The following is a 23361-nucleotide window of genomic DNA, read 5'->3' on the forward strand; positions in this document are numbered from 1 at the left end:
ATTTTTCATTATTATTTTTTTCACAACTAATTACATTTAATTATTACATTTACATACATTTAACTATTATTACATACATTTACATACATTTAATTATTATTTTTTTCATAATTATATCTCGTTTGAAATATTTTTCGACATAATTAATTGTTTCAAAAACACATATTCCAGCCTTCTAAATGATTTATTTTGCGTATTATACGAATTATTCCATCTATAAATAAATTGTTCTCTCTACACACAAACACGCACACAGTCTGTTAATTACACGAGTTAATTGTAACATTTTTCTCGATAAGTTGACAGAGCAAGGAAAATGAGCGACCAACATACCTACAAACTAATCTACTTCAATGCCCGTGGTAGTGCCGAACATATACGGTACATATTTGCATATATTGGCATCGAGTATATCGACGAGAGGATCCCCCTACAACTCTGGCCTCAATACAAGGATTGTAAGCGTGAAGAATCGATTTTTACTTTCATCGTTCAACTCTCAGATATCTACCATTTACTCAAACTTTTCTGTATATAAAACTTTCGTTTCACGTGCAGGCTAAACTTACTTAAAGTAAAATTTCATACGGAATAAAGTCGAACTTTTCATTAAGTTTTGCTTCCGTAATATCGTGTTTATCGAATACCAACTTAATTCACTTACGATTCTCGAATTTTTGTGTTGCAATCTTTATTGTTTACAATGAATCGAAGCATTTCGAATATTTTGAGAAAACCGTAAATAGGTGACTTAAAATAGGAATACAAAAATACTTCTACGTTTCTCGTTAATTTAAAAACTTTTTAGGACTTGTCGGAAAAAAGGATAAAAAATTGAAATCAGTTCGGAAATGAACAAGAACATAGCTAAAAAGTCGAAAGAACAAAGCAGACATAAAATTCGATCTTCCGTTGCGACATTTCTATCGTAAATAGTATAATAAAAGTTTTACGCAGCATAGTCTTCGATATAATCTTATATGTCGCTTGCAGATAGAGAAACAAAAAATCAACGTAAGTCTGTAAATCAATCCTGTCGGTGTAAAACACAAAATTACATTCGCAAGAGACATTCGATTTATATTCCTTGCAATTCAATTTTCATTACAAGAACCGTGTACATTTTCTAATATTTTTTCCGTGTCTGGTATTATCTTTTATCCTTGATTTTAAAAACTTTAGGTTCTTCCCAACAGTCAAAAACACGCGATACCCTGTCCATCGTAATCGTAAGAAAAGAAAAAAAGGAGAAAGAAGACATTTCTGTATTTCTTTACTAGGCCATGTTGATTAAAACCGAAATGATTTCGATTCATCTATTCATAAGAACGCAACGGCCTCGGAAGCTGTGTTGTGATTTCCTATCGATCGTTTCCCTCTACACAGTGTTCATATGAGCCATGTTCGTTCTTAGCAATGCCGTATAAAAAGCTGCCTGTGCTGGAGGTAGACGGGAAACCGGTAGCGCAGGCTGCCGCTGTGGCGCGATACTTGGCGAGGAAGTACGATCTAATGGGAAGGAACGAAAGGGATGCGTTGATATGCGACGTGCTCGTCGATACTCTTGAAGATTTGGAGCAAGGTGAGTAACTGATGAGATGACTTTGCATTTGTCTCACCACAGAGACAGACGTTCAAGAATTCATTGTGAAAAGACGAGTACAAACAAGATACGTATGTCTTTCCGTTAAGCGAATGTTACAGTTTGTTTGCAAAAGTCAGTTTTTAGATTATAGAATCGTAGATAGAATTTAGAGGATAGAAACTTTTAGTAGTCACCTTTAGTTTAGTAAAGTCTTATCGACAATAAGCAGACTACGTTATGATACAACGATTCCAACTGAAGATTTCTATCGACATCACGAATTCGATGGCTTCCAAATTTTCTTCTCTGCAATCTCAGACGCTCAACTCGAAAGAATCTTTTAGATCCCCCGACAAACACTCGACTCAGGTTATCTATTATCGTAATCTTCCTACGGGATTTTTTTTAACTGCGTTGCGTTAACGAATAACGGGATAACATCACGTTTCTCTCAACGCCTTTCAACGTTCTACAACTTTTATTCTTTGCAAATCCCTGTCTCTATATGATAAACGCTGGTTATCCGCGGAAGGAGCGAGGACAACGAAGTGTTACTCAATGATCAAAGACAGGAAGATCCTGGTACGCGATAACGTTACTGATTTCCAATTACGATATGTGTGATTACGTAACATCTGCTGTCTGCATAATGCGTTAACGATCCGCGCGTTGATCGCATAAATATAAATCGAAGGGAATGGAATCGCTCGAAACTCATGCAACTATCCGCAGGTGTTTAAAATCGTGTTTTTACACCGCCAACGTAACGTCACGCCAGTCGAATCGAAAAATTATTACTAGACAGAGAAGGTGAACAAAAAACGAGGTAAATAGGCTACCGATTGAATAATATCATAACGATCGTATCTCTGGTTTTTGCTCGTCTTTTATATTTGTTTCAAATGTATAAAATATAATCGTATCGATATCGTCCACGATTAAAGCCATCCATCCGCCATCGACGAGGAACGAACGATTATATTTTATCATTTATGCGAATCCTTCTCTTCTCTTCTTTCTCTATTTACGCCCCTCGCCTTGTTTTGTACCGCCGATGATTCACAATTCGATGCACCTGAACAGCTGGAACGTCGCAGATTTTTCCGTACGATAACAAACGTGTTTTTGATGGCCTGCTTTAAACCGTGACGATCGCCATGACGTGCATCAATTGTCGAATGATGTAGTGCGACGATACTCCTACGCAACTTTTTTTTACGCTGTTTTTTCCTCTATTTTTTCTTCCTGTGTGTTATCACATGATCATGAGATACCTGTATAGAAGATGCAAAGAGTCTGTGAAGAATTTACAGATATTTAAGATTATCATAATGATTAAGCAAAAGCTAAGACGCAAAATATTGCTCAAGATGTAATTATGTAATATTTACTCAATTTCTAGAAGACTGTTTATATCTTGTTGTTATTCTTGATATGGAGATAAATATAGTATACTTTATTAAGACCTAGATAAAAGACTTTTTTCTCGTTTCTCTTCTCTTACTTAATCACTAAGAGTTATATAACGTTTATTCGATAATTCTGCTTCTCCTGACCTTTCCACAAATGGTTGTTTATATCTCGACATTCTTGGTACTTTTAATCAAATTTTAATAACAGTACTTTACTCGTCAGAAGTAAATAAAAAAGCTCTAAGTAGAAGCAAGGATTTACTTACCTTTCCTTTCTCGAATCTCAGTTAGCAATGTTGTTCCTCTTGAAAGATTTTCCAAGTTTCCAAGACAATTTCCACGCTGGTAACATTGTATATATTTCAAGTATCGTGAACCACAGGAACTTGTTGAGGCAATATTGAAGAAAGCAAAGAGAATGAAGAAATTGTAGGAACTGTGAGAGGCTACTCCTTCTTTCACAACTTATTTTCTCTTCGTTTGGGGGGAAAAACACAAATGAACGTAACGGTTGGTTTCATATACGTTTCAGCTATCTGCTACTGTCGCATGGAGGAGGATCCTGAAAGGAAGGAAGCGAGGATGAATCAACTTTTGAATGAAACAATGCCATTGTACCTGACTAAATTCGACCAGATTATTGGCGAATATGGAGGATATATCATTCCTTCTACCGTAAGATTTTTTATCCAAATTTAATGTTAAAATTTTTAGTCTTTGTGCAAACTGGGCCATGTTGTCCATAAAAAATTATTGAAACTTTGTTGCGACAAGACAGCTTTAATTGTTGAGAGCAGAGTGTATCTTTAAAATTCACTCCTGTTAGTTTATGTACAAATGAATTTGCCAAGATTTTCAGCTTTTAGATAATTATTCATGTATCTTCCTCATCAAGTTTGATAGAAATTATTACTATCGTAATCAAAGCAAAGATTAAGATATGTAAAATCATTTCTCTGGATATGACACTCTTGTTTAATGATTGATAAATGATACCATTCGAAATATCATATTTATATAATATATAATGATACTTATAAGTGTAATCACTTAAGTACAGACATCTGAATTTTTCTCACTGTCACTGACATAGATACGTATTATTGTTCCTTAGATTACTTGACCAGTTTATTTCTTTCATCGCTGTGTTATTATATAATAATAATAAATAGTCACATTAAATTAATTTAGTATGATTATGTTGTTTAATAATACGTGTTTCATTGCAAAATATTTAGCGATTGAAGGGCTCATAGGAAACATGAAAGTGAAAGAATACTAGAATCTAGAGTTAACGATTTCAATTTCTTTAACGAGATATTTATCATATTACACAATTCCTGTAAATGTATTTGTAATTATATCGCCGAAGAATTGTATTTAATTAAGCTATGAAGTTGTGGAATCGTGAGAAGGCTTATTTTTATAGAACTGTCTAATTTCCATTCGACATTGATTCAGGATACACATTACTCTTTTTTACATAATACCAGTTTTGTCATTTTTAATTAACAAATACCTCCAAAGGTTGAAGTTTCTAAAATTATCCATTAAATTCTGACAATAAAATAAAAATCCAAATTCTTCCTAAAAAGCTAGTGATCTTTAGTTAAGAGTTCGATTTTTCACATTTTTCAAGGTAAATTAAAAAAATTGTTTAATAGAGGAGGTACAAAATAAATGTATACAAACCTTTTTTCAGACGACATGGGCGGACTTAGTATTTGCGGAGACCCTGGAAAATTTCGAGTATATGTTTGGGCCACCGGTTTTGGATAAATATCCAGCTCTTCAGGCATTGAAGAAAAGGATTCATACAATACCTGCCATTTCTGATTGGCTGATTAGGCGCCCATTCACAATCAGCTAAAAAGTTAAAAACGTGTGGAAAAAAGATGACCAGTACACCAGTATATATATATGTACGCTGGCATCGCTATGTTGGTAAATGTTCGATGTTATACGTGTCGTAAAATGTAACAGTTCTATTTAAAAAAAAAATTTCGTGTCTATGAGTACGTTAAGTTTAACTATAAAAAGTCTCATCTGAGCTGTGTTCCTTTATGTGAAGGTATTATTGTGTGTAATATTGTGAATTACGACTTTTCCTCTCCGATATTCGTGAATTGAATCACGGTCAACTCAGCTTGAACTAAAATCCTAACTAAAATCGTCACCAACAAATCCGATGGTCCCGTGCGCTAGACACACCCATCCTTAGCTTTCCTCCGAGACAGCATCGTCTCCCAAGACAGTTCTGATTTTACATCCTTCGAACGGTCAATATCCTTCCACCGGGTAGGACACACCCACAGATCAGTCACTTATTCATCTCGTACATACGCACCAGCGTAACTGCCTTCGTTATAAGTTGTTGGAATAAACGGTGAAATATAACTTACTATACTGTGTCATATTCATTTAACCACCTCTTATCTTAACCGAAACAGGGGAACGACTACTTCGCGGCGCCGATTCACCGAATCGTAGCGAGAATTTACGCCTCTCGCTACTGCGACTGCGTCTTTCTGCGAACGGTCGTACCACATTGATCGACAGAAGTACTAAACTCTAATAACATAAATTTATATATTTTCTATTTCCCAGCCACCAGTTTTATAGATTTTTCTATCTTCTGTACTACTTTTATCCCTTTTATTTTTTCTTACATGAGATTATTGTAAATTTAATATCATTTGTTCGCAATATTTGTTATTTATCTTTCCTTGAATTTGAAATTTCGCGCTTCAATGTTGTGTGTTGTTCGACGTTTTATCGAACGATGTTTATCGAACTAGTTTATGAATACATACATAATCATTAAAGAATCTATAAACCTTACTAGTTTGTTTTTACTAAGTTTTGTTACAGAAAACATGTTCTCATAAGTTTTCAACTTTAATTTATGGAAATTTATTAACCTTAAACTATAAAATCATTCAATGAGTCTTTCCGGATGTTTTTATGTAGTCATAATTTCATATATCAGCACAGCTCCACCAATAGGATAAGAGTTACATGGAAGCAACAGAGGGGAAGAAGAACATATAGAGATCTAAAGGTTATTTTTGTCTCATTCAAGTTTCTGTTAACCGGCTTGGAGATTTCATGTGCTTGTTTCGACTTTGAAGTCTTAAAAAAAAAATTGTAAGTAAATAGTATATATATAGTATATATATCCCGAGTCAAAGTTTCTCTTTATAAATAATAAACCGTTTAAAAACTATATTTTGTATGTTTTTCCTTATTCATAATTAAATAATAAATATGAAATACTTCTACAGAAAGCCGACATCCTTCAATTAACCGAACAGCAGATGATTTAAAAATTAGTAGTTGAAAGAAATAAATGTTATTACATGTTCATAATTGATCGATAAATTTAAGTATACAATTAGAAAATGTTTCTTCTTTATTGATAACTAAATAATACAGATAAGATACAAGATACTTGTACGAAAAGTCGGCGCGTCGTTCAATTAACGGAACAGCAGAGGATTTGAAAATTAGTAGTTGAAAGAAATAAATGTTATCATATGTTCATAATTGATCGATAAATTTAAGTATGCAATTAGAAAATGTTTCTTAAGTTTGGAAGAATATATAATCATGCTGAATGTTTTGTAGTTACGAAAGTTGTTTACAAACATACATTGTACATACGACTAGTAATGGTACTAAATTACTGTTAGACGGTCTTGGGTGTATAGAACCATATGGTTAAATTAATACTAGAGATAACGAATCGTGCGAATGTAATTAATATTTTGAAATGCGTTGTTTGCATTAATTGATAGTTTTCTTATAAACTTTTTTATAAACAATTTCATTGCTATAGAAAAAAGATAAATGCCGGTAATATGTCTATCCTACTTAAATAGAAAGTGCAATATTTTGTTATAATATTTGGCGCAAGTTTATACATTATTACATCCAAAAATAATATTCTTTTTATATCTAAGCTATATTAAAATATAAAGATACAAATAGCTATGCGAGTAGTTAGTAGTTGATGCTTTTTACTTAAATTGTCTTATACTTCATAATTTGTAATAATATAATTCTTGTCATCAATGATTCTTTGTTTTTACTTTGTATATATTATACTTCCAGGAAGATGCCGCTCTATAAATTGACTTACTTCCCAGTTACGGCATTGGCAGAACCAATCCGTTCTTCTTCAGCTATGCTAGTATTCCATTTGAAGATGAACGTATCAAAAAGGACGTCTGGCCAGAAATAAAGCCCTGTAAGCTTAAAATTTAAAGAAATTCTGTTTCTTAAATCTCATCTTTCCTAATTTAACTAAAGTAGCTAAATAAAGTAGAACACAATTATGCAGAGTATAACAGAGATTATTGTTTACTCTCCATTGCTCTATAAGATATGTGGGAGAACAATAGGTATTGTTAAGGAGACAATGCCCTTTGTTTGCTGATAAATTATCAATAAATTAAATTATATCTTTCCAAAACAAATAACAGGAAGCTAGATATTTAAGAAGCATCATAATCTGTTTGTTCGATAGAATCTTTGATTCTATTAGTTGTATGTTTTTAGTGACTCCTTATGGCCAGCTTCCTATGCTCGTAGCTGATAGAAGGAAGGTTGCTCAGTCTACAGCTATTTGCCGTTACTTAGCCAAACAATATGACTTAGCTGGAAAGACTGACTGGGCAAATCTTCATATTGATGCCACTGTTGATACTATTCATGATATTCGTCATAGTGAGTATCCAGTGCTGTTTTGCATAAATCTTATGAGAATCTTGATAACAGATAGTACATATCTGTTCAGGTATTTATTAGTTGAAATCCGATTTAATATTTGATTTAATCGAACGATACACGTATGTCAACAATACAAGACAAAGGATTAAAAAGGATTGCAATTCTATCTTCAGTATCATTTAAATTTCGCACAACATTGTATTCAAATTAGTATAACATTAGCGAATAGTATTTAACTGAAAACAAATTTTCAGAAATTGCCGCCTTCCACTATGAGGAGGACGAGAAGGTCAAAGCTGCAAAACGCAAGGCTGCTGAAGAGACGCTGCCGTTCATTTTAGAACGTTTGGACCAACAAGTGAAGGAAAATGACGGCTACTTCTACGATGGTACTCTCTCTTGGGCTGATTTAACATTCGTTGCTCTGCTCGATTATTTGAACTTTATGTACAAGTCTGATCTGATCGAGAATTACGAGAATCTGAAGCTGCTGGAGAAAAAGGTCCTCCTTCTGCCCAAGATCAAAAACTGGATTGAGAGACGCCCAGTTAGCGAATTCTAAACTTCACGATTGCTTATGGTTTTATAAGCGTTTAAAGATTGCGGTCTTAGTGTGTTGAGAGAATGAAGAACGAATCGTGTTGATGGAAGTTTGTATGGAATATACTGATTGCTTTTAATATTCATTAGTTCCAGTTATTACCGATATTTTTGTCATTTAGTTAGGGTTTTCCCTTTAGATTACGTTGTGATAGAGAACTATTATTTGTGTATTCCTACAGAAGCATACGAACTATATAAACTGTTGACACGATGTTGTGCTTTTGTATTATAGAGATAATAATAAAACCATCAAACAATCATTAATTATGTTTTTTATTATATTCATTAAGAATTGAAGATTACCTCCTTGGTGATCTTGATAATATCGTATTTTACAAATGTTGAACAAAAAAAAATGTATGATTATTTTATTCAATACGTTATGAGGGTTGCTTTAAAAAAAATACGAGTTACATATTTCTTTGGAAAAAGCATGATTTTTATCGATACAATAATGTTCTTCTGTTATCGCTTTAAAGTTGAGTACTTCGTTGATAACACGAGAGAACTCGCCTACAGCAAACAAGATACGACCGTGTGTAAAGTAATTAATCTGTTTGCTCGTTGCTAGCTACACATAAGGCTTGCGTAAAAAAAATATGCATTTCAGTTCAAGCGGAGAATTATGTAGGAAGTCATTTTGTCGATCAATAACTTAGTTAATAAAAGATCAAATTTTCATGTACATAAATGTAAGTAACGTTCAAGTATTAATCATTACATACAATTTTTGTATAATTCGATATCTTGGTCACTTACATCTTACAAATGATATATAGATAATATTTATGAGATACATTGGAGCTATCTTTTAGTTAACGCCATTTTTTCTTGTTTTCTCTGTACTTTAACTATTCTTCCAAAAATATCAAAGGATCGATGACTTCAAATTTTTTTTTTTTTTTTTATTTATTTGTTGAAATTACAATCAATTCTCGCGTTGAGAATTTTCAGTAATTTTTCTGGCGTGGCGCAGTGACATGGCTGTTTATTTACAATAAGTTAATACTTATTATAGATAGGTATAATTTATAAGTATTATAAGTAAGTGCAAATGCTTAATTTGGATAATTAAATGAATCTAACGTTTAGGTCTAGCGGGTAGTGCCTCTTCAGCCTGCGAATCTGGTCCGTCGTATCGAGTAGTCCAGTGATTAGGGGGTTTCGATGTTTGTTGATTCTTTTGCTATATCTGTCGCTATATTTTGCTATTTCTTCTTTGACGGTGGGTATCTTGAGGTCGCGGTGTATTGTTTCATTGGTTACATACCAAGGTGCGTCAATTAGGGATCTTAGCGTTTTCGATTGAAAGCATTGGAGTATTTCAATGTTGGAGTTACTTGCTGTTCCCCATAGTTGGATTCCGTAGGTCCAGACAGGTTTTATTACGGTCTTGTAGAGGGTAATTTTATTCTGTATGTTTAGTTTGGAGCGTCGGCCTGTGAGCCAATAGTTTTTTTAGTTTGTCCTTTAGTTGCTTCGTTTTATCTGAGATGTGTGTCTTCCACGTTAGTCTCCTGTCCAGGGTCATGCCCAGGTATCGGACTGTGTCCCTGCTAGGGATTGTTGCATTGTTGATGGTGACCTGGGGGCAGGTTTGTTTTCGGAGCGTGAAGGTTACATGTGAGGATTTCTTTTCGTTGACTTTAAAGCCCCATTTGTGAAACCACTTTTCCATGGAGTCGAGACTTCGCTGGAGAGTGGATGAGGCTATTACCGGGTCTGCGTGGGTAGCTAATAGCGCTGTGTCGTCTGCAAATGTCGCTATTGTTATATCGTTTGATATGGGTAGGTCGGCAGTGTAGATGGAGTACAGTAGGGGTCCGAGGACACTACCTTGGGGTATGCCGGCTTCTATTGGGAATGTTGCGGAAGTGGCGTCTAGGCATTTAACCATGAATTGTCTATTGGTTAGGTAAGATTTTAGGATGGAGTAGTAGGGGTGAGGTAGGATCTTTTTAATCTTGTATAGTAGCCTTTCATGCCATACTTTGTCGATTGCCTGTTGGATGTCTAGGAAAACCGCTGAGCAATATTTTTTCTTTTCGAGTGTTTGGCTGATCGTATGAGTTAAGCGGTGGATTTGCTCTACTGTAGAATGATGTTTTCGGAAGCCGAATTGGTGATCTGGGAGTGTTTTCAAGTTCTCTAGGATTGGAAGGAGTCGGTTCGTGAGCATCTTCTCGAATAGTTTGGACAGGGTAGGTAAAAGACTGATTGGGCGATAGGAGCAGGTTTCGTATATCGGTTTACCGGGTTTAGGGATGAGGGTAATCAATGAGATTTTCCAGGCCTTAGGATAGTGTTCCAGGCGAAGGATAGCATTAAAAATCGATGTGATGAGTGCTATCCCTTTTGTGGGAAGTTCCTTGATTGCTTTATTGCTTATTAGGTCGTGTCCTGCTGCTTTCTTGGGGTTTAGGCGACTGATTGTTTCTATAGTCTCTGCAGAGGAGAAGGGTTCGATAGGAGGGGACATTTGGAAGGGGGTGTGCAGGTATTCGGTAACGTCCGCGGCGGCTTTGGGGGAATGGGGTTTGAATACTTTTGACAAGTGTTTAGCAAACAGGTCGGCTTTTTCTGTAGGGCTTCGCGCCCATCCACCTTGCGGACGGCGGATAGGTGGGATTATTTGTGGGGGGCGTGCGAGTTTCCTGGAGGCCTTCCATAGTGAGTAGTTGGCGTCGGCTGTGGGGGATAAGCTGGCGAGGTATTTATGGAAGCAGTCGTTTTTATAGATTTTTAAGGTTCTGAATAGCTTCCTAGTTGCGTTGTTAAGTTTGCGTTTGTCCTCCGGTGTTCTATGGGTCTGCCATACTCTTCTTAGTCTACGTTTTTCTGCTATTTTTTTTAGTATGTATTGGGGATATCCTTGTTTGCTGTTAGATGGCTTTGTCGGTGTGGAGAGGCGGATTGCGTTTATTATGCTTGTGTTTAAGTATTCCGTGGCTGCTTCGATTTCTTCCTTTGTTTTTAGTGGAGTGAAGGCTGAGGTTGAGTGTGTAAAGACTTCTCTGAAGAGCTGCCAGTTGGTGTGTTGGTTGTGAATGGAGCCATTAGGTGTATTCTCGATGATTGTTGAACTGACTGTTGCTATCACGGGAGAATGATCAGAGGAGAGATCAGCCGAGGAGTTGATCTGGACGTGTCTTGATGGGATACTTTTAGTTATGAAGAAGTCGAGAAGGTCGGGTATTTTGTTGGTGTCAGTGGGCCAGTATGTGGGTTCGTATGTGGTGAGGTAGTTGAGGTTGTTGTTTATTATGCTGTTTAAGAGGTTTTTGCCTCTTGCTGTAACCAGTCTGCTGCCCCATTGGATGTGCTTGGCGTTATAGTCTCCTCCAACTATGAATCTATTGCCCAGAAGTCCAGGAAGTTATCAAAGTCTTCTTTGGCGGTGGAGTGTCTGGGAGGGCAGTATACTGCTGAGGTGGTGATTGAGCCATGACAGTCTTCTATTGCTACGTTTGTTGCTTGTAGGTAGTCTTTCTGGAATGATGGAAGTTCGTAGTGCTTAATACTTGCTTTGATTATTATTCCGGTGCCACCGTGGGCCTCTCCGCTGGGGTGTTGGGTATGGTAGAATTTGTAACCATTTATTTTCAGGTAGCTCTTGTCGGTGAAGTGGGTTTCCGATACGAGCATTACGTCGATTTGCTGGTGTTTTAAGAAGAGTTTTAGTTCAAGTTTGTGTTGCGCTAGACCGTTGGCGTTCCACAGTGCTATGCGCCTTGGTTTTATTTTGAGTCGGGGCGTGCTAATTTTTCCACGATGAGTGTTAGTAGCGATAGCAAGTGATTTATTTGCTCTGATTGTTTATCTATTAGCTTTTCAAGTCTTGAGGAGTTGTCTGTGTTAGGTGGGTTGGGGACACTGTTTTGGGGAAGGTTCCTTTGGCTGTTCGGGTTATTTTGGATGCCTTGTACTGCTTGGGCATAGGAGGTTGAGGTGGAGATGAATTTGGTAGGACTGGGTGTTTGGTTGGTTGAGGGGGTTGGGGTAGTCGTGAATTTCGGCGGGCTGGGTGTTTGGTTGGATACCTCTTTTGCTCTGAGCTTAGGGTACCTGTTCGTGTATAGTGTTTTATATGCTGGGCAGCCTTTGTAGTTGGCAGGGTGGTCCCCTTGGCAGTGGATGCATTCCGCTGGAGTTTCCGGTGATTTGGCGCACTGGTCAGTGGAGTGAGTGCCTGCGCATTTAACGCAGCGGAAAGTATGGTTGCAGTATTTCTGCGTATGACTGTACCTTTGGCACCTTTTGCACTATTTCTTTTTTCACGAGCGGTGGTTCGATCTTTACTATCGCGTTCATTAGGCGACTGATGTTGTAGATTTCCTTATTGTTCGGCTTTTGTTTAATGTCTAGGAAGAATAAGGATAACGGGTCTTTCGAGACTCTATGCCTTATATTACTTACGTTGATGACTTCGTGGCCGAGTTTTGAGAGTTCGTATTTGAGTTCGTCTATGTCTGCTGAGTGGTGTATGTTTCGTAGGACCACCCGGAAAGGCCTTTCCTGTTTGAGTTGGTAGGTGTGGAAGTTGGCGTTCAGGGTCCTGAGTGTCTTGGTGAGTTTTCTGTAAGCTTCTGGGTTCGTCGGCAGTATTTTTACTCTATTGTTGCTTATCTTAAGGTTATATTCCTCCTTGCTGATATCTCTCTCTAGGGACCTGGTCATTGTATGTCAATGACGTCGTCCACAAATATTGGTGGGGGAGGGGGGATTCTCTGTGAGTGTTGGTTTGGTGGCGGTTCTACGATTTCCATGGCGTCGTTTGAGGATTCCAATACGGCGAATCTGTTGTGTGTGTTTATTTGCGTTGCTGTTTCTATTTTCCTTTTCTTTGTAGTATTAGCGTCGTTAGTGCGGAGAGTTCTGCTACACTTCTGCCACGGGGGGGGGGGTAGCACGGGGTAGCTGCGAGTCTGCTCCGGAGAGCCTGGTCGCGGTTGTTGGGCCATCATCGAGCTAGTTAATTCGGAATGAACAACTAGTCGTGAGGCTGTGAGGCTAGTATTCGGGTTGGGGTTAGGTGCGTGGGATTTTCTTCTCCCTAAAGGGTAAGGGACACTTAGCTGTGTTCACTTTCGACGGTTGGACGACACGTGTTGTTTTCGGACTACGCTGGGCACTAGAGACACGTCTGCACGCTTCGGCACTCCACAGCGAACTGACTTCAAATTAAACTAGAATTGCTTCGGTATATTGTCAATCAATGGCTATTTGTATTCACATCTATATCAAAGGAAAACCGATTGCAAAATTAATTACCCTTGCAACTCCGCAATCTGAAACTATGTGTGATCGACCTTGAAGATGACAAATCTCAATGTTTGAAGTAGTACAAAAAGATGATAATTTAATTTCGCTTTATCAAACTGTACAAAATTTGTATACACATACAGAAAAAAAACGGAGTTCAAACATTAATCAACATGAATTATCGGTTATTATTGCTGAGTAATTATTAGGATTAGAGTTTTGGAGTATCGATCGTATCGAGTTTTAACTATCGGTTTCCGCAATTTATTGATTTTCTAAATTATGTCTAAATGGTATCAGTTTTTGAATATTTTATAGTTTACACTCCAACATACTGACGTAAGCTATCGAAAATAATTTTTTTATATTTCATAATCTAAATTTCAATCTATTTTTTGTATTTAACATCCCTTTTTTATTGTTAGTGTTCCGTCTTGTACGTTCTTCAAAAAATCTTAATTTTTTTTTGGATAAAATCTTGTGTGAATTTACAAAAAATACGATTCTTCGTTTAATTTTTTTCCCTTATTGTCTTTACATATTTGGAGTTTAAACGCGTTATAAGTACGTTTTTTTTTTTAACATGATTACGTAGAATTCTTATTCTGAATAAATTATTTGTTTCCGCTTCATAACTGTTTCTAAATTACAGTGCATTTAATCTTGAAATGCACAGTAACATTTTATACTTTTTACGTTCTAAGGAATTTTCAGGATCGGTTAAAAATTAAATTACAGTAATGGTAATACTCAATATTAATGTCAGACGTGGATACTTCACTGTTTTGTATAATAATTTGTTATCTTGGCATCGATCAAGGTATTTAATATACAAAGCGTACAGATTAATAAGAATTTTAATTAATCCTTCTTCTATAGTATTCACCGTTCTTTTCGAGCTCGTACCATTTCAAATAGACTTTCGAATAGATTTCAAAGATTTGTCTGTTCAAATAAAACGCGATCTTTTTTATTTCCCTATCAGTCGTCCGTTACTGTTCCGTTGTTTCCAACAGATTGCAGATTCGTTTAAAAAACATTTGTAACGAAAAACAAACCCACTCGCAGAAATGTTATTCAATATCGCATTTATAACTTTCATAGACATCCTCCTCTCATTGCTATCATTGTAAACAGATTTAAACTTCGTTTGCAAACACTCGCGATTAAAAAAAAAAAAAAAGAAGAATTAATCTTAAACAATTTTATCTTGTGTTCCATTTATAATTTTCATAATTGTCTTCCCGACGTTGTATCATTTTAAATGGCTTTTTTCTATCCATCTATGTTGCAGCGAGATCAACGGTCCTAATTACTAAATTGCACGATGTGTTCATACAAATTCACTTTTTATGAACGCGATGAAACGAAATGAAACCTAAGTAGAGATTTGTTTTCTCATCAAGTATAACGAGTTTTATACTTTGGATAGATTGCCTCGTTGTGAGAAGGTCTTAATCGTTTATAATTGCGATTAAGTAATTGCAATAAGTCATATTTTTAAGAAACGTTCTCACATGCTGTCACACACTCTAATTAGAAAAGGATCATGAAACATTCGGTTTATGATATTATTTGTTCGTAAATCTTCCTGCTTCCGGAAACTTTTTTAAATATGAAAATATTTATATACAAAATTAAATATTTTTTTCAATATCAACACTTCTTGCGTTTATGTTGTCCTAGTCAGAATTATATTATTTCGTGTATCCTGTTGCTTTTTATATGATAGTCCTCCCGTTGGCCGCGGATTCGTTATCAAGCCTGAGGCCCTCGTCACTAGTGTCACTATCGACAATAAAGGTACCCCACCCGCAACCGGACGATGGAGAACTCCAACACGGAATCGCAATCTCCCGCGAGCCCTGCCCGGGAGGGCGCCTCGAGCTCGGACTCGGAATGTGACTCGAGCTCGGATTCGGATTCAGACTCGACATCCGAAGTGGCATCCGAACACACGTTGTCGGCACGGGATCGTAAGAGTATCGTGCGCGCACTAAAGCGGTCGCTAGGGAAGAAGAAGAGGAAGAAGAAGAAGAAGAAGAAGAAAGGACACCGGGCAACCTGGGTATCGCTACCGCGATTCAACCCCGAAGCCGCGGACGCAGATCCAGCCGCCTGGTGCACAGCCGTCGGCCTGCTCATGAGGGACCACCCCCTGAAAAACAGCGCACTGTATTCTGCCCTAAACCGTGCCCTAGAGGGTCCGGCAGCGTATTGGCTTACGCAGATAATGAACGGCGACGAGCTCACCTGGCCAGATTTTAAGGAACAATTCGCCGCGCACTTCGGTGGCCAAGAAGTAGCAGCCGCGTCGCTAATCAAGGTAGCCGAGGAACTACCGCGGGACGGCGAAACACCAGGAGCGTACGGAAATCGTATCATCACCCTCCTGGGGTCGAAGTGGCGAAATTCAACCAGGGAAGAGGTACTCGCCGCCACCGCCCTCCATCTGCTGGGCTCGCGCGATGAACGTTTTAAACGACTAGCGCTCACGAGTGACATCACGTCGGTGAAACAATTCCAAAGAGAAATGAAGCCCTTCCTATACACGGAGTGACCAACGCCCCCGCCGTGGAGGTTATTAGCGAGCTCCGGAAACAAACGAGGCAGGTCACCCGCCCCCTGCACCAGGTGTGGCCACTGCGGTATTTACGGACATCCGACATTCGAATGCCGCAAGAGGGCGAAGTGGGAACCGAAGAAGGACCCCCGACGCCCGGAGGAAAGCCGACCGGCTGCACCACCAAAAGCGTTGTGCTTTCACTGCCACATGCCGGGACACATCGCGTCTCGCTGTCCATCGCGGCGAGAAGAAAAACATTGCCCCGAGGACGAGCGCCGGGTCGATGCCTGCGTGGTGGAAGCCCCGACGGGTAGACTAAGCCAGCAGGCCACACACGAGGATGTGTAAGTGTCAGGATGGCCGAGTCGGAGACGAAAGGACGCCGGGGCCCCTCTGGAACTTCAGGACAACACCCTAACCTTGCAACCTAGAGCCTAATATAGCCATAACGAAACAGTCGCAAGTATCCAAACCGATAGCAATCGTACGTCGATCGGAGGATCGTGTGTACTGAGACACTCGACCGGAGTCTTGTTTCGGTGGCGTCGTTGGGATGACGAGCAGTCTTGCTAGAGAGCTGATCGGTGAAGGAAGTCGAGTGCCTTACGAGCAGGGAGTGGTGCACGTGTGAGTTAGAGCAAGGAAACCTGTCCTCCCGTTGGTCACGGATTCGTTATCAAGCCTGAGGCCCTCGTCACTAGTGTAACTATCGACAATAAAGGTAGCCCACGCGCGACCGGACGATGGAGAACTTCAACGCAGAACCGCTACCTCCCGCGAGCCCTCCCCGGGAGGGCGCCTCGAGCTCGGACTCGGAGATTCAGACTCGACATATATATTATTATATATGTCGGAGATGAAAGAACAGCGGAGCCTTTGGAATTTTGGATAATCCCGCAACATTGTAACCTAGAGTCTACTATAGCTGTAATTGAACAACTGTAGTTATTCAACCCGATTGTAATTGTTCGAGAGTCGTGATAATGAGCTTGGGCTCGAGGCGACAGTCAGTCGCCGAACGTAGCCGCGGTCACGGGATGAACGTTTTGCCTAACAAGGTATGGAGTAATTCTATAGCTCTCCTTAAAAGAAATATTCGGGGCGACACGAGACAATAAACATTCCAACGGTTTCTGTCCCGTGGCTCGCCACGTGCAGACCCTATTCTTCGAGTAAGATGATTGCCAGATGTCGATGCGTCTCCGCAGGACATGTTCGGCTAGCCCGAGAGCCCGTTATAAATCTTAAGGTTTAGTTAACTAAAGTCCTTCAAACAGACAAACAGTCTTTGTCCCAACTACGGGAAGATAGGGGAGACATATTTTTCAACTAGTGGCGTCTCCCACTAGCAACTTTCCCTCGAGGGCGGCTAACATCCTTTTCTAAACACCGATATGGAGATTGACCAATTAGCAGCAACGCCAATTTCCCTTACTTTCTGAACGAAGGCTTTTCTCGACGAATCCGATGATCTCGTGTCCTTAGACACACCCCATTATAGTTTTCCTCTGTGGCATCATCGGGACAGGAAAGGCATTCTCGTTCGCGATCTCAATGATGAAAGGAGTAACCCTTTACGACCAGTGAATATCACGCATCCGACTTAGATTTTGTGAGTACGTTCATCTATCATCCCGTTGACCGCGGATTCGTTATTGAACCTAGGATCATTGTCATTAGTTTCTCGAGTGCCTAACTACCACGGTTACTTGTCCGGCTCTATAATAATCGTATTTGCACTAGCCGATGTCTTCTCTATTGCACAACGACAACGTGTAACTCAAACGAAGATTCGTTTCACGCCCCTAACCCTAATTCTAATGTCCGCTCCGACATATATATTATATATACTATTATATCTATATAATATATGTATTTATATCTATAAATATATGTATAAATATATCTATTTAAAAAAATAAAGTTGACCTTCATATATCGCCAATAATATCGCGTGCGTAAAAAGAAACTAATTACATTTAATTCTTTTTTTACATTTATTTATTTTTCATTATTATTTTTTTCACAACTAATTACATTTAATTATTACATTTACATACATTTAACTATTATTACATACATTTACATACATTTAATTATTATTTTTTTCATAATTATATCTCGTTTGGAATATTTTTCGACATAATTAATTGTTTCAAAAACACATATTCCAGCCTTCTAAATGATTTATTTTGCGTATTATACGAATTATTCCATCTATAAATAAATTGTTCTCTCTACACACAAACACGCACACAGTCTGTTAATTACACGAGTTAATTGTAACATTTTTCTCGATAAGTTGACAGAGCAAGAAAAATGAGCGACCAACATACCTACAAACTAATCTCCTTCAATGCCCGTGGTAGTGCGGAACATATACGGTATATATTTGCATATACTGGCATCGAATATACCGAGGAGAGGATCCCTGAAGAACTGTGGCCTCAATACAAGGATTGTAAGCGTGAAGCATCGATTTTTACTTTCATCGTTCAACTCTCAGATATCTACCATTTACTCAAACTTTTCTGTATATAAAACTTTCGTTTCACGTGCAGGCTAAACTTACTTAAAGTAAAATTTCATACGGAATAAAGTCGAACTTTTCATTAAGTTTTGCTTCCGTAATATCGTGTTTATCGAATACCAACTTAATTCACTTACGATTCTCGAATTTTTGTGTTGCAATCTTTATTGTTTACAATGAATCGAAGCATTTCGAATATTTTGAGAAAACCGTAAATAGGTGACTTAAAATAGGAATACAAAAATACTTCTACGTTTCTCGTTAATTTAAAAACTTTTTAGGACTTGTCGGAAAAAAGGATAAAAAATTGAAATCAGTTCGGAAATGAACAAGAACATAGCTAAAAAGTCGAAAGAACAAAGCAGACATAAAATTCGATCTTCCGTTGCGACATTTCTATCGTAAATAGTATAATAAAAGTTTTACGCAGCATAGACTTCGATATAATCTTATATGTCGCTTGCAGATAGAGAAACAAAAAATCAACGTAAGTCTGTAAATCAATCCTGTCGGTGTAAAACACAAAATTACGTTCGCAAGAGACATTCGATTTATATTCCTTGCATTTCAATTTTCATTACAAGAACCGTGTACATTTTCTAATATTTTTTCCGTGTCTGGTATTATCTTTTATCCTTGATTTTAAAAACTTTAGGTTCTTCCCAACAGTCAAAAACACGCGATACCCTGTCCATCGTAATCGTAAGAAAAGAAAAAAAGGAGAAAGAAGACATTTCTGTATTTCTTTACTAGGCCATGTTGATTAAAACCGAAATGATTTCGATTCATCTATTCACAAGAACGCAACGGCCTCGGAAGCTGTGTTGTGATTTCCTATCGATCGTTTCCCTCTACACAATGTTCATATGAGCCATGTTTGTTCTTAGCAATGCCTTATAAAAAGCTGCCTGTGCTGGAGGTAGACGGGAAACCGGTAGCGGAGGCTGACGATGTGGCGCGATACTTGGCGAGGATGTACGATCTAATGGGAAGGAACGAAAGGGATGCGTTGATATGCGACGAGCTCGTCGAGACTCTTGGAGATTTGAAGCAAGGTGAGTAACTGATGAGATGACTTTGCATTTGTCTCACCACAGAGACAGACGTTCAAGAATTCATTGTGAAAAGACGAGTACAAACAAGATACGTATGTCTTTCCGTTAAGCGAATGTTACAGTTTGTTTGCAAAAGTCAGTTTTTAGATTATAGAATCGTAGATAGAATTTAGAGGATAGAAACTTTTAGTAGTCACCTTTAGTTTAGTAAAGTCTTATCGACAATAAGCAGACTACGTTATGATACAACGATTCCAACTGAAGATTTCTATCGACATCACGAATTCGATGGCTTCCAAATTTTCTTCTCTGCAATCTCAGACGCTCAACTCGAAAGAATCTTTTAGATCCCCCGACAAACACTCGACTCAGGTTATCTATTATCGTAATCTTCCTACGGGATTTTTTTTAACTGCGTTGCGTTAACGAGTAACGGGATAACATCACGTTTCTCTCAACGCCTTTCAACGTTCTACAACTTTTATTCTTTGCAAATCCCTGTCTCTATATGATAAACGCTGGTTATCCGCGGAATTTACGATTTCAATTTCTTTAACGAGATATTTATCATATTACACAATTCCTGTAAATGTATTTGTAATTATATCGCCGAAGAATTGTATTTAATTAAGCTATGAAGTTTTGGAATCGTGAGAAGGATTATTTTTATAGAACTGTCTAATTTCCATTCGACATTGATTCAGGATACACATTACTCTTTTTTACATAATACCAGTTTTGTCATTTTTAATTAGCAAATACCTCCAAAGGTTGAAGTTTCTAAAATTATCCATTAAATTCTGTTACGCCGGGCCTCTCTGCCTGGCCCAGGTCACACACCGCGGGCCAGACGGACACCAGATGTCCGCTTTTCCGTACGGCGTACCCTCAATATCCTTAAGCACCCGTCATAAACCCGAGTCACTTGCCTGCTAAGGTCCTTCAAAACAAAGAAACATCTGTGTCCGAAGCATTTCTAAAGACTATTGTCTACCACGGCGGGACAAGGGAAAGTTAGTTTTCTCACGTGCGCTGCAACCTTCCTCCCACTAACCACTTTCTCTCGAGGGTGGTTAAGACCCTTCGGTTAACCAATTAACAGCGAAACCTGTTTCCCTCACTCTCTTAACTAACATCGGCTCCAACAAATCCGATGGTCCCGTGCGCTAGACACACCCATCCTTAGCTTTCCTCCGACACAGCATCGTCACTCAACTTCACTTCTTCTACATCGTTGGAAAAGTCAACTACTAAGTATACGCTAATGCCCAACGGGGCAGTCTAAGCATAACGCGAGAGTCGGTCTCGGTATTGTCGAGCATACATTTCCTCTCCTAAATCTCATAGTGCTACGTCCACTAATACACTAAATCTAATTATAAGAGCCCTGCTCTAACGCACATATCTATCTTAGCTTCGTGCGACAAGTTGTTAATTACTTATCTCTCTCTGTCAGTGTAATCTAAGTGCTGGAAACATATAATTTATAATTCTGTGAATCACAGGGTTATACAACCTCAATCACCCCTATTATCTCAACGGAAATCAGGGGATCGATCAATTCGTGGTGTCGATTGTTATAATCGTAACGGGGATTTACGACCCCCGTTGACGTCTCTCCTTGCGATTACGTCTCCCCGCGATTGGTCGAAGAAACAAATTCTGACAATAAAATAAAAATCCAAATTCTTCCTAAAAAGCTAGTGATCTTTAGTTAAGAGTTCGATTTTTCACATTTTTCAAGGTAAATTAAAAAAATTGTTTAATAGAGGAGGTACAAAATAAATGTATACAAACCTTTTTTCAGACGACATGGGCGGACTTCGTGTTTGCAGCGGCCCTTGAAAATTTCGAGTATGTGTTTGGGGCATCAGCTTTGGATAAATATCCAGCTCTTCGAGCATTGAAGAGAAGGATTCATAGAATACCGGCTATTTCTGATTGGCTGATTAGGCGCCCATACACAAACAGCTAAAAAGCTAAAAACGTGTGGAAAGAAGATGACCAGTACACCACTACATATATGTAGTATCGTGGACGAAAGGCCTAAGAAATATGGGGCGAACTATGAACAATGTAGGGAGAGCCGAGGCGCCGTCGGGCCCATCAATGTGTCATCGGTCTTTTCAAATGCATAGTTTCGTGGAAAAGACCTACGTGACCCTGGCTACGAGCGTCTGCAGAACACGTGTGCGGTGGGCCTAGGAAAAAGGCAATAGAATGCGACAACGGCCAGAGTGTGAGTGGAGGAGCCGAGTGCGAGTTGAGCGGAGACAGAGTTTGCGAGTGGCGTTGCCGAGAGAGTGTTGATTGCGTTTTGGTAAAAGTCGAGTCGCTATCTAGTTATTTAGTTGCGCTGTTTTCTGTACGTTTGGCGTGAATAGTTCAGGTTGAACAACAATCGTCTTTTTCTGTCTGATTAACATCTCTATTGTCCACTCCTTGTAAATACATTATATCACGATATTACATATTTTTGGGGGCTCGTCCGGGATTGGACAAGACAGAAAACGAAACGGTTTAACAGAGCTATTCGAGCTAGTTGTGAATTTACCGGTACGCGGTGCGGTAAAAGACGATATCGTTGACTGTTTAAGTTTGTGTAGTCTGAAAAATGGCAAACGTTGGGGACGAACGATTGTCGGGTGAAGAGGGTTCGACGCTGGAGGAGCTGAGGAGTAAGCTCGCGCGAATGAACCTCCCTATATCGGGTGCGAGGTCAGTGCTGATTGCAAGGCTGAATCGGGCGTGTAGGGCTGGACAATCGTATCCTAAGGGATCGACGGGCGGTGAAGAGCTAACCGGTCAACGAGATTTAGGAAACGTACAGAGAGCTGAGCGTGATTGTAACGAAGATGAAGATGTTGAGAAAATGAATACGAAGGAGTTGAAGGAGCGCCTCGCTAGTTTGGGTTTAAAAACGACGGGAAGAAAAGTAGAATTACGCGCACGGCTACAAGCGGCCATGGATGGTAACGACATATCGTCGGAAGAAGAAAGCGACGACGAAAGTGAGGATGAAGATGACAAGAAAAACGCAAGAGGATACAAAAGAGATACGCGAAGGGTGTATCAGGACCGTGATGAATATTGTCAAAGGGCATGTGTTGGTTCGACACTGAGTTTTAGATACGTCGAAGATGCATTAGAGTCGTTTAGTGGCGACAAAGGTGAAAATGTCGAACGATGGTTCGAGTCGTTCGAGGAAGTCGCTGATACGTGCATGTGGTCGGATGGGCAGAAGGCAGTCTACGCCAAGAAGCTGCTGAAGGGATCAGCGAAAATATTTGCGAGCTTCGGGTGTCATGCCAGGACTTGGCATGAGTTGAAGAGGGGGCTAGTGAAAGAATTTTCGAGGAAAGTCAACAGTAGGCAAGTACATCAGAAACTTGAAAAAACAAAAAAGGAGAGTGATGAAGCATGTTTGGCTTACATGTACCGCATGCTCGAAATAGCCAGCCATGTGGACATAGAGGAGGAAGCAAAGGTGGAATACATAGTGGATGGAATAATAGACGACGAGAACAATAAGGCTATATTGTACGGTGCTACGTCAATCAAAGAGTTGAGGAAGAGGTTAGTGATGTACGAAGAGCAGAAGAGTCGCAGAGCAAAGT

General features: G+C 38.8%; 1 protein-coding gene, 1 long non-coding RNA gene and 1 pseudogene across 5 annotated transcripts; 2 read left to right on the forward strand and 1 right to left on the reverse strand.

The window, feature by feature from the left end:
* Positions 1-165: 165 nt before the first annotated feature.
* On the reverse strand, positions 166-5516 carry LOC117165220 (uncharacterized). Of its 2 annotated transcripts, XR_013059084.1 has the most exons (4): positions 4690-5516; positions 3264-3559; positions 2977-3181; positions 166-2881 (listed from the first exon to the last, which is right to left on the reverse strand). It is a non-coding gene; the product is annotated as an uncharacterized LOC117165220 (long non-coding RNA). The 2 variants fall into 2 exon arrangements; XR_004465854.2 differs by lacking the exon at positions 2977-3181 and having other exon boundaries at positions 166-2859; positions 4690-5513.
* Positions 3496-21803, forward strand: LOC117162989 (hematopoietic prostaglandin D synthase-like). 2 transcript variants are annotated; one of them, XM_033344964.2, is made up of 3 exons: positions 17993-18620; positions 19577-19744; positions 21552-21670. In XM_033344964.2, the coding sequence occupies exons 1-3, from the start codon at positions 18479-18481 to the stop codon at positions 21587-21589; spliced, it is 348 nt and encodes a 115-aa protein (XP_033200855.2). In that variant the 5' UTR covers positions 17993-18478; the 3' UTR covers positions 21590-21670. The 2 variants fall into 2 exon arrangements, with proteins under 2 accessions (XP_076477157.1, XP_033200855.2); XM_076621042.1 differs by lacking the exons at positions 17993-18620; positions 19577-19744 and adding an exon at positions 3496-3672 and having other exon boundaries at positions 21552-21803.
* Positions 7115-8595, forward strand: LOC117165218 (glutathione S-transferase-like; annotated as a pseudogene). The gene is made up of 3 exons (XR_013059083.1): positions 7115-7246; positions 7558-7725; positions 7983-8595. The product of XR_013059083.1 is annotated as a glutathione S-transferase-like (transcript).
* Positions 21804-23361: the final 1558 nt, after the last annotated feature.

The sequence above is a fragment of the Bombus vancouverensis genome, chromosome 8, assembly GCF_051014615.1.
Source record: "Bombus vancouverensis nearcticus chromosome 8, iyBomVanc1_principal, whole genome shotgun sequence".
Taxonomy (NCBI): Eukaryota; Metazoa; Arthropoda; class Insecta; order Hymenoptera; family Apidae; genus Bombus; species Bombus vancouverensis.

Coding starts and splice junctions, on each gene's coding strand:
- LOC117162989 (XM_033344964.2), top strand. CDS start 18,479: ATGAGCGACCAACATACCTACAAACTAATCTCCTTCAATGCCCGTGGT. Junction 18,621..19,576: donor GTGGCCTCAATACAAGGATT/GTAAGCGTGAAG, acceptor GTTTGTTCTTAG/CAATGCCTTATAAAAAGCTG. Junction 19,745..21,551: donor TCTTGGAGATTTGAAGCAAG/GTGAGTAACTGA, acceptor ACCTTTTTTCAG/ACGACATGGGCGGACTTCGT.